General features: G+C 32.1%; 1 protein-coding gene across 1 annotated transcript in view; it reads left to right on the forward strand.

Moving 5' to 3' along the window:
- The window catches only part of LOC108916068 (voltage-gated potassium channel subunit beta-2), a 48,983-nt gene that overhangs the window by 32,840 nt on the left and 3,762 nt on the right, over nt 1-12,381 (forward strand). Inside the window, exons 6-10 of the mRNA XM_018722268.2 lie at nt 1,358-1,485; nt 6,789-7,001; nt 7,498-7,643; nt 8,098-8,307; nt 8,903-9,033. Of these exons, the coding sequence (XP_018577784.1) occupies nt 1,358-1,485; nt 6,789-7,001; nt 7,498-7,643; nt 8,098-8,307; nt 8,903-9,004 (799 nt within the window). The 3' untranslated portion in view covers nt 9,005-9,033. The remainder of the gene's footprint in view (nt 1-1,357; nt 1,486-6,788; nt 7,002-7,497; nt 7,644-8,097; nt 8,308-8,902; nt 9,034-12,381) is intronic.

Raw genomic sequence — 12,381 nt, forward strand, 5'->3', positions numbered from 1 at the left:
ATTAAGTATAGTATCCATGTTTTATCATTTTCTGGAACTAAATCTCTAATAATTAAATGAAAATTTAAAACTAAGGAAAGCATGAAGATGACAGTAATATAACCGTTTCTAATTTGTTCATGCATACTTAATGTTTGGAGGAATGTTTTTATTTATACATATAAGAGTTATACTTAATTCGAGCATTTAGTAATGTAGCTTAATGTAAAATAGTTATTAGTTAATAAATTGTTAATAATTTTCGCCATTTCATAACGATGGATTCCTTCGAAAAGGTTATGCATTAAATCACAACTAATATTTTTATATATGTGAAAGTCATCCAGTTCAATGAAAATGCAATTTTCCTTAACACCATAATCAGAAGCAGTTAAATGTTCTAAGTAGTCTTGTTCTTGTCTAAGACTACATTACACACTCCTACGATGTATTACACAGTACAGTACACCACAGACTATACACCATACACACTCACACTACACTGCAAGTTATAAAACACATACGAGACGAGTAACTGCATGTGGTAGAAGTTAAAAGTCTAAATGCCTTTGGCTGTCGCTGAAAGTTAATCCACGCTTTTCGCCGTAGTTTTAAAAATATGATAGTTTTGAATTAAAACAATATACTAAAATCAACTATACCACATCTTTAAATGCAGTTTATCTGAAAATTTAACGATATGATAGTTTTATGTCAATAAATACTATTATTCCTTTGATAAAATAAGTGTTTTAATTTGGACTTATGATTTATTTGTTTTAAATAAGTTCATTTAAATTAAAATAACCAAAATGTAGATGCAACCTTAAAACATGATTGTTTTAAAGAAATTGATTTGTTTTACATTATAATTTACTATGTTTTAATACATTATATTATATGTTTAAATTTAGGATGTATCTTTGATTCTAATACATTTTCTAAACATAAAATAGAATTGTTCCAAATACAAGAGTAATACTGAAATAAAGATATATGATCAAATTAAATAAATATTTCTTCATAAGAAACAATTGCTTTTAAAGAAATTTGCAGTTTATTATTAAAGATATGTTTTTATGTGTGTATCTACCTATATCTCTTATGGCTTCAAAAATATATATAAAAAATATGACGAAATTCTCCGAATTTTTTTCGTTTAGATATTAACATATTTAATGATATCCTCCTTCGAAAACTAAATCGTTTAAGACAAAAGTTCGTGCTAATTTATCTTCACACCCGGTACAGCTACTGGTATTAATATTAGGAGGCACTTATTTTATCCCGTATAAGCCCTTATTTATCGAGATTCGACAGATCTAAAATATTTACGAGGCAGCAAGGCCCTTATCGGCTTTTTATTATTTTGTTACAGATCCGAGGAGAGAGGTTTATCTCGCAAACACATAATAGAAAGCGTGAAAGCCAGCCTGGTGCGCCTGCAGCTGTCCTACATCGACGTCGTCATCGTACACAAAGCCGATCCTATGTGTCCCATGGAAGGTAAGAGCGCATTTTCCTATATTTTTATACGGATTTCGCCGACGTTACTCTTTTTGATCTCGCCGGGCAGGTGGAACTCTCAAACAGACTTAAACGTATATTTCCACGGCGTTTCGACGTCGCATGGGAAAGGTTGTCTCATTTTCTGTCAACGGTTAATGTGTTTCACGGGAAAAGCTGGGAAATATTCGGGAGACACAATACGTGCTGTCTCGAATTTCATAGAACGAATTTTGCCTAGCGATACGATAGGAACGTCTCAAAGTAAGAAAGAAGTTTCCACATAAAAAAAATGTATTAAAAATTCACACTGTCGACTATACAGGGTGGTCCGAATTTTATGCAGGAAACTACGGGGGCAGATAGATCTCTTTAAAATAATAGGCATTTGCCTTATAAACATAGGTCTGGAACGGCCCCGTTTTAGAGATACAGGGTGTTGAAGTTGTTAAAAAAAAATGATTTTCTGTTTATATCTCGGGAATCTATTAACCGACCTAAATAAAATTTGGTACAGATGATCTATGATAGTAGGCCTTGAATTCCCTAAAATGTGAGTGCTAAAGATTCAACCAGTGGTGTACAACTGGACAGAAGTCACCCCCTTTTTTATAAAAAAAAACTAAAAAAGCTAATTTATTAATTTTGTGGATTTTTAAGATTTTTTAAAGGTTAGGTAGGATTTGTGACCTTACGAACCAAATCTGACTTCGTATTCGTGTTCAGCGGGTCGAGATACATCGGAATATAAAGATCTGAGCACTAGAGTTTTAGCCGATACCAGGTTTTTAAGTGCTGATTTTGTGTTATTTTTTTAAGCAATTTTTGATAGAAAATTCTGGCGATTTGCTGGGGCAATTCAAATTCATCGGCTCAAAATACACTTTTTTTGTGGAAGTGTAACTAACTAAAATGAAAATTAAAAATAATGTCTAAATATTATTTATATAAAAACACATATCTAACATGGTGAAATTGTTAAATAACGTAATCTTTCCAACACATGTCTTGTATTTTTGTTGTTCTAAGTTCTAACATTACGTAAAAATAATGACTATAGAAAGATGGTAGTGTGTTCACATTTTGCAAATTAAATATTTTTTTGTATGTGGTAGTACGTTCAAATTGTTGGGAAAACTCCTTGTAAATGAAACTTCCATCTGTTTGATGCCACTAGAGAACATAGCGACAGATGGAAACGTCTTTTGAGAATGACCGATGAGTTTCAGATGGGGAAGAACGTGTATTCAATTATTATTATAGCACGTGTACAGTAGAAATTATTCTTCTCACTGATGTAGAATATACGAGTACTATGATACCAATGCCGTACATTTTAAAAGCATTCTTCTACAGAGTGAACAAGAAAATAATTAATTCAAAACAGTGCAATATTATATTTTTAAGTTTTGTTCACCAATCTTTCAATAATTCTTAACTCCTGATAGGTCGAATACCAAACAAAACTGCCTTTTCATACCTTACTTGGAATGCGTTTTAAATACTTCTTCTGAAGAGTTGTGTGTACATCATAATATACTCTTAATATTTCCAAACTTACGAAATAATTAAAAGGTATGATTCATACCTTGATATGAAACATCAGTGCTATTTTAAAAAAATTTTATACACATTGTAGGTAAAGTATGTTGACACATGGTATATTAAAAAGTAAATATTTCTCAAATATAGTATGTATAATTATAATTAGATCTCTACATGTTCTATAAAAATTCACCCGTATTAGCGTCAGCAAGACTGTCTATAAAATTATTACTATAACTTTTAGACATGACATAAAAACATATTTAATAAACTATTAAGGTAAAATACCCGCAAAAGCTGTGTTACGTATATTCAATGAAATTTTTCAGTCCTGTTCATTCTTATGTAAAATTCGATCTTGCCGAGAATTTAAATATGGTTTGAAAGGTGTAGTTTTGCCGAAAGTAAGGGATATTTTTAATCATCTTACCACTTTTGAACTTTTCCAAAATTCTGCTTGAATAGGTATCGAAAAAGTATGTTACACTGTTTTCTTGAACGTTTAATAAAAACTTCAAACATTGCAGCCTTTTAAAAAAGGATTGTTCTCAAATAAAAAATCATTCGATCAATGTTCGCAGTGAATTAGGAAAACCATCAGAGAATACATAAATATTTTGCGTATGCCTCACGTTCATTTGTATTCGATTCCTAGCTCAGCCGAGATAAATATTAATGTCCTGCTATTTAAAGCAGTTTTTTTTAACGAACTCTATCGATGTTCCAATCCAATCCGGTTAAAGTTTTAATCAAAAACAGGTGCTTAATCACCTGGGGCTTTAATAGGAGACTCAAACTCCATAAATTAAAGAAACGCGTGTGTGCTGCTGGAAACTACAATATATTCAACAAAGCTTCCATGTCGTGCAAATATACAATGTGCCTTATTTAATTTGCTGCTACTATTTGAATCGTATGACACCTTCTGTTATATTGATTCTTGTGATGTGAATAATATACCAATTGTATGTAGATCTAACTTGTTTGCTGGTTTGTTAATTGAACAAATGAATTGTCACAATATTGATTCAACAATTTTTTATTTATAGCAATACCCTTCAATAAGAATTTTTTTGTTGGCAAGTTTTGAAATACGTTAGCGCAAATATGTAAAGCTTCTTTTCTATTATAATAACGCAGAGCCGTTTCAATCGTTTCCAAATCCTTGAAATACGAAGTTCAAAATTAAATACCTTTCCATTAAACTTTTCTGGAAAGTTGTAACGACTTTTAGTGCCCACTCATGGAAACAGGCTTTTCTTGTGTGCCCATGTATTTAAATCAAAAAGTCTCACAAAAGGAACGTAAAAAATATGATAATACTTTAAAAAATCTTATAACCTGAAAAAAATATTTTTACTTCCATTATGCCCTCTGATACGAAATCTCTAAGAATATTAAGCAAATAAAACGAAAACAAATATTAAAGAATCTCATCGAAATTTTATCAGTAACACCAAAAATCTATTAAAAACTGATCCTAACAAATTTTGGCCATTTCATCCGAAAAAGTAGCTATGTAACAGCGTAAAGAAGGCCTTGCAAAACCATTTTTCTTTCACATTTCATCAGGTCTGGGACTGACAGTGTCAATATTTACTGGCATATTTAAAAATTGGCTTGACAAACAAAAGTAAACCACTAACAACAACCAAAACAAAATGCAAAACGAAACAAACTGAAACTCGGAACACAGCAAGGAGAAGAATACTTAGAATGCTGATTTACATCAATCCCTCGAAGTTTTTATAAATCCCCCATAAAAAGAAGTCGCAACTTGTCATATCTGGACACCTTCAATGCCAATTCACTGGTCCCCCGTGCCCAATCCATCTGTTGGGAAAAGTTTCGTATAAAAACCGACGAATCGCAGCGGTATTGTGAGGTGGAGCACCATCATGTTGCATCCACATTCTTCGAAGTGTAGCTAAAGGAATGTCGTCTAACAAATCTTCTAGAGTGTTTGTTAAAAAGTTTAAATAAATTGCTCCAGTTAGATGCTGATCAAAAAATAATGGTCCAATGACATGGGTTCCCAAAATTGCTCCCCACACGTTCAAAGACCATCGCTGGTTATGAGATGTCCGGAATGGGTGAGGATTTACTGTGTCATAATAATGGCAATTATGACAACGAAACTATTTTTATGCAAAGTAGCCTCATCGGAGAATATGACCCGATTAAAAAAATCATCTTCTTGATTTAACATCTCAAGTGTCCACTGACAAAACTCCAGTCTCCGCTGAGAGTCTACTTTTAGTAACTCTTGGTGTAATTGGATGCGATAAGGATGTGCTGTGTTGTGTGGTGCTTATGCAAAAACCTATGTATCGACGTTGTACTATTACAATTGCCTGGCCTTCTTGACGCTGTTACATAGCTACTTTTTCAGACTTTAGAAAAGAACCTAATTTTTCTGGAAAACTGTTAGTACGGACAACCTTATATCAGTCAAAAGGGCATTCAATTTTGCATTCACCCATGACTATTAATATGGGCCATTACATTTGAAAAAAAAAGTTTTTCACTCGTAAGATGTTAAATGTAGGTCTCAGTATTTCCGAGTCTGAATAACGTACACGTTTTGCCAAACGAACTGTGAAAACTGCAGGTTTCTAACTCTTGCGGTTTAGGCACTACCTAGCCTCATTTAGAGAGCAGAAATTGTGTTTTTTTTTTCAAAAACAACTGATTATCTCGAAAACGGTAAGTTTAAACACCATGTACATTTAATAAACTCTACCTAATATTGACCAAGGAATTCAAAAATGCAATAATATACAAGGTGTTCCGTTTAAAATAACAAAGTTGTATAGCGCCTACGCGAAATGGAACACCCTGTAAAGCTAAAGGTCCACATGATTCCAGACAACTTTTATTAAAATAATTTTTTTATAAATTTTACAGTTGCAGATAACTTGATTATGTGATATTAATGTCTTATCTTACGACTCGTTTGCAATGTGTAAAATATCTGATTCCAAGTCTGACTTGTCCAGATACAGATGTTGTGCAATGTTATGTACTTTTATAATATCTATAAATAATTGGCAGTGACATAAACGTTAGATATTTGCCTTCAAAATAACATTATGTTGTTGACTGATCGGAGTAATGATAACAATTAATCAATTTCCGTTCAATGTATCAAAATATAAAACTAATAAAAAGGTAATCCTACTTTTCAATATAGTATCTGCCCTTAAAGATAGTCTAGGAGGATAATCTAGGACCAACCTGTATAATTTCAGACAAAACCTCTAGACATTGAGCTATTATTCAACACATTCGTTAGGTCAAAGCTTGAATATAGATCAGTGACATGAAACTCAATGTATATGTCTTATATAATTAATAAAACAGGTCCAGGTTTTTTTAAGCCATCTGGCTTTTTGTTAGACGAAATCTATCCAATTAGAACCTTATCCCAAAGTAGCAAAGTCTTGAATCAAAATATAAAGTACGTTCGGAAACGTCTTTCACTATAATATAAGGCGAAGGTGTGAAACGATTTTAACGGATAGTAAATTAAAAATATCAAGGTACAATAGAACAATTAGACTGTTTTAAAATTTCAAAGATAATATCTCCTAATTTTCCTTCTTTTCTAAGATTGATACAGTTCAGTCAGTCACAATAGCGTCATTTTAAAGGAGACCACTTGAAAAGACAGATCTTAAAATACATTCTAGCTGTTAAAAACACGAATAAGACATGTTTTCACTGAAAATCAAAACCAGATTTTTTCCGTTTCGCAGAGGTCGTCAGGGCCATGCACTACGTCATATGCCAGGGTTGGGTTATGTACTGGGGAACAGCCAGATGGTCGCCAGTGGAAATCATGGAAGCCTATACAAATTGCAGACAGTTCAACTGCGTCACGCCCATCGTAGAGCAAACGGAGTACCACATGTTCTGCAGGGAAAAGACCGAATTGTACATGCCAGAACTTTACAACAAGATCGGCGTAGGTAGGTAGAACAGAAAGTTCGTTTAAGGAAGTTGAACGACTTTAGAAGATATGTTCATTTTTTAAGTAAAAGAGAAAACCTTGTAATTTTGAAGTAGTTTTGACCTTTATTGAATGTGGAATCCTACTGAAAATTATTGTAAATCAGCAAAAAGTTGTTGACATATTGTAATCACGAGTACCATGTCAATAAGACACTTACCGTGTGGTTCCTATTATTGATCTCAATATCAAACTGATAAGAATGTTCTTCTGTATTCTTAGTTTAACACTCATACAACCATTCCTTCATAATGTTGTCCAGTTTTCTTTATATTGCTGTCTATGACACCAGATTTTTAATTATGAAGAAACTGGTTTCTTTTATCGTTTCAGTAAATCAATATAAGCTGCAAAACATCGTGGAAATTGGTCGACAGTTTGACCAATATTGTTACTTCTACTTCTTTACAATTTTACTCGAAGTAAATGTGAATTTTTCCTTTATTTCGTTGCAGGTCTAATGGCCTGGTCTCCTATATCGATGGGCTTCACTCAGGGGAAGGACGACAGCAGCATTCAGTTGTTCTCGCGGGCTAGTTTCCGCAACAAGTACAGCTCTTTTTCTTGGACGGAAGATGAAACGGCGGCCGCCAACAAAGAGGTATTATTCTCGTATTAAAAATAGTGGCATGAAGTTACGTGGAGCAAAATTATTCTTAAATTCGTCTTACAGAAAGTAACAACAGAATATAGCGTTGTAAATTTAGTGTTTACAGTAAATTATTGATACAAATTTTGATAAGTATTGATCCCTCTTCATTTGAAGAGATACATTTTCAACAGAAGAGATACAAAAATTAAACGCCGTTTTAAGTTAATTGCTTAGTTATTTATTTTTAATAATCACACTGTGGTTACAACCATTACATTCACATTTTCAACCATTTTTTAGATCTTATCAATGAAGAAACGTGATTTTGCCTTCCTTAAAATGTTCTCATGTGGTATCGATCCGGGCTAGACTGAAAGCTTTACTTACACATAGGCAGAATAACGCTGACAGTTAACTCCTACTTTACATCGTGCACAAGTCAAAATATTCCGTCCGTTTTCAGAGTTACAGCTGGATGAAAGAACGGATCCAGCCCGAGGAAACGAGAAGGCAGGCCGAGAGAATTAGGGAACTGAATGCGTTGGCTGAAAAACTGGGCTGCTCACTCAACCAACTGGCTGTAGCTTGGTGCTTGAAGAATGAATCGGTGCAATGTCTACTACTCGGTGCTAGTTCCGTGGATCAACTTTACGAAAGCGTGCAATCCTTACAGGTCAGTTAAAAAGTTCAGGGTAAAGGTGAAAGATAAATTTTACCTTCAATAAAATATGTAGAGTGGTGTGTTTAGAGAGCCGTGCATGATTCCTAAATACATAAATATCTTCGAAACAGAGGTAAAAACTTTTTTCTTATTTGAATGTGTGTTAAATTTTCATAATATAAACTACTACGTGCTTTTCTTACCATTATAATTCATTTTTGAAATAGTTACATTGGTCTGAGTCCCTGTGCAAGATTTTAGATCTATTTTAAAAAAAAAGTTAATATAGATATTTCTTGTTCGAAAATGTGTTGCATTTACCTCAAATATTCTCGTATTTTTTATCCCTAAATTAATATATATTTAAAAAAATCTCATTTAGCAAAATTGTATTGTGTTTAGCAATTTCTGGAAGTATATTTTATGAAAAAATTAATGCAAAAGTTTATCCACGTTCGAAAGTGTATTAAAAAAATCTTCTCTATTAAAAAGTGTAGTAAAAAGCTTATTTTTTTTATCGAAAGTGAGGTAAATTTATTCATTTGGGGAAATACCGCATTAATTTATCTGCTATATTCCAATATTTCATTATTGTACGAATTTTCAGCTCATACCAAAACTGAACACCAACATGGTTACCGAAATCGAACGTATATTAGAGAATAAACCGACCCGACCTCCAATGGTGTCTACTCTGGCGCTTAGATGACAATCAATGTGCCCCCCTGGCTCCATCAGGTAAAATTTTACGTTTCATTGCGCTCCGTCACTATTTTTAACCAGTCTTTGTGTATTTGTACTCTCTTTCAGCTTCGATTGGAATACTGAGGTTCAAATCTGCAGTAGATAAATCAAAATATGTTTATAAACTACAGTTGAATTATCATATCGTAATATTTAATGCATTTTTATTTCTAATAACAAATAACAAAAAATGAACTTGAATTTCCTAACTAAAAAAGACATTTAAATTCATTTATAAATAGTACAAGATAATATGAAACTAAATCTTTATTTAAACATCTCTGTTATGAATAATATATTTGATTTAGGCGAAGAGAACCAAGTGCTCTGGAATTTTGCCTAATCGGATAAAAAGGTAAACATGCTACAGAGTATTTGACTTGACCCCATATGTAACTCAAGATCCTTTATTTCTGAGCTTACCTTAAAACCAGCTGAGCAGGTTTTTTGTGCAAACCTAGCACGCACTTGTCTAGGAATTAACATGATAACTTCGCATTAGAAAACAGAAGACACTGTTAAAGTACACAAGTCAACAAACCAATATATTTTAACCCATATAAGCATAATATATGCAAGTAATGGGGTCGTTTCTGTAACGAGAATTTTATATAGGTTATAACTAATTTCGATTCCTTTAAAATATGTAGCAACTTGCAGATGACACAATAATGTTTTTTTTAATTCTAAACCAATTGAATAAGTACCAAATTTGGTAGACCTTATTAGTGATTGATGCTTCATAAATACAGAATGTAAGAAGTTTGACTGCGATTACTTCAGCGCGAGATAGAGCAGCGGTCTTCAAATTTTTACGTCTTGCGGAACCCGGTCAACATTTCGATTTTTTGAGGAACCCCGACACATAAAAAAATTTTCAAACGCATTTTTTACTGATTATATGTACATATACTTAATATATTTATTTTATAAATACTAGTTTTAAGTAAGAGTATACGTTTCTTTGAATTTTGTAGTATCGGTATTGTTAATATCAAAATTTTCAATTTTTGATCGAGTCGCGGAACCCCCAGAGAGTTTGTGGGGAACCCCAGGGTTCCACGAAACACAATTTAAATACCGCTGAGATAGAGTAATCATAAATAAACAAAAAAGTTTTATATTACAGGGCGTAAGATTAACAGTTTTCAAAATACAGCGAGTATTAATATTGGGGAGTTTCAACACAACGTGACAACAGCGCTTAACCTGCTGATGCACACCACGTGTACACGCGGTAGACTTGTCCTAGGGAAAAACTGTAAACTACTACTATTGTGGAACATTTAGTAAAGAATACAATTGTTTTCCAGTTTTTAAATAAAAAAAGAAATGTATTTATTTTGTAGTACGAAGATAGTGTTGTGCTTAAATTTTAACTCGAATTTTAGTAATTATGAATCTCTGAAGACAGTAAATTAATTTTTAATCAAATTATGAATTTCAACTCATCTTTAATACGTATTAAAAATAATTTAGGTACTTCCCAAAAAGCAACATTCAGTAATTTTTAAACGCTCAAGTACAAAACAAACTACAACATATGCTCAAAATGTCCATCACCATTTTCGATACACGCACGACACCTTCGAATGCAATTTTCGCGCACTCATTAGAAAACACCTCAAGAAAAGGAAATAGTGGTACGCAAAAAACACTCAGACACGGCCCAAATCCAAATACCTACTGAATTCCGTATTGCTGGACAGGTACTAACCTCGTGTTATCCGCCGCGCCGTTGTCACATTGCTGAATATGAATTTTATAGTATTTTAAATTTATTACAACGCTAATTTTAGAATTAAGCATAATGAAGTTATAAAAAGTTATAAACATTGTATTTTTTGGTATTCTATGAATGCAGTTATATCGATATTAATCGAACTTTTGTACATCAAGTTGGAGATTTTGATAATTTTTTCTCGGAAATAGTTGAGTTTAGGACCCACGTCATATAAGGTTTTTTTGTTTATTTTCATGTATTCTATCGTCTGTTAAAATTAAGACAGTCAAACTTCTAACATCCTGCATAAGTCATACATATTCAATCACAGAAAATGAATTACGGTAACAACCACTTTTTCATAGATACTTTGATCAAAAAAAATATGCGGAATATTTTGTCTCTTGAACGATGACAATCAAATTGAGCGGTGAGTTTTAGCATGAAGAGTGACGGTAATTGAAAACATTGTTATTATTAAAAAATATTGCACACTTCAAGGAAACATATCTACCTTCGCGTACAAATAAATATTTCTATCTTGAATATTAATTAATTTATGTTCATTAGAAAACAGATATTACATGTTAAATAGTATACAATATAAGAATGCAATAAATCTTTTTCTTTTCTTTTATTTACATCTGAATATCACAGCTTTCCTTGATTTATTCTTTTTGGTAATTACTAGGGAACTATGACTTTAGCAAAACTTTTCGAATGTAATAGTCTTTTAATAATTTAATTATTATTATTCTTCATGACATTTTCTTTATCTATAAAACGTAGATTTCATCCAATTTATTACTTTGAAGACCTGTATAAATATGTCATCACAACCAAAAATATGTACCGTATTTAATTCTGATACAAATAGTCAAAGGTTACTGCCGATCTTCAAATTGCTACCTCTTGGTAAGCAATCAGAATTGGTCAGTTCAAATTTGATTTAAGAACACTAGAAGTTGGGTAGTCGAATTAAAAGATGTCTTGTATGAAATAAAGTATATAAATACCATAATTGCAGTTTTGTTTATCATATTTCAATGTAATTTATAGAAATAAAATTAAACTGGAAGAATGATGATGTCTCTACTGGAAGCTTAAAAATTTGGAATTTTCATTAGATTTTTGTTGGCAATTCTGTTACCTCTTTTGAGGTTATGTTTATATTTATTTAAAAAAAATCAAGAGAATATAATGTCATCAAATTTTAACACAATTTAATGTACAATAGCTATAAAAATAATTTTTGCTCAAACCATGGAATATCTACCAATCAGAATTCTAGTTCCAAATTGGCGGGCCAACTATTAGGTACATAACCTCAATTAACTCCATCTTGGAATAGAACCTGTGAATTAACAAGATAAAAAAATAAAATTTAGCGGTATATTTTTATTAATAATGTATTGCAAATAAATACAAGTTTTAACGAAAAATTTTGATGTGCTGTACATACAGGGTGTTTCTAAAATAGGGTTCTAAACTTCTGCTGCGTTTATAACTTATTAAAATAAGCCAAAAAGTTCCTATTAACATGTGCCCTAAAACGCACCCTTAGGAAGTTATATGCCCTTAAAAGGGCTCAAACAAAACTGTTTTTTTTCACTTTTACC

Source organism: Anoplophora glabripennis, unplaced genomic scaffold (assembly GCF_000390285.2).
Source record: "Anoplophora glabripennis isolate ALB-LARVAE unplaced genomic scaffold, Agla_2.0 scaffold36, whole genome shotgun sequence".
NCBI lineage: Eukaryota > Metazoa > Arthropoda > Insecta > Coleoptera > Cerambycidae > Anoplophora > Anoplophora glabripennis.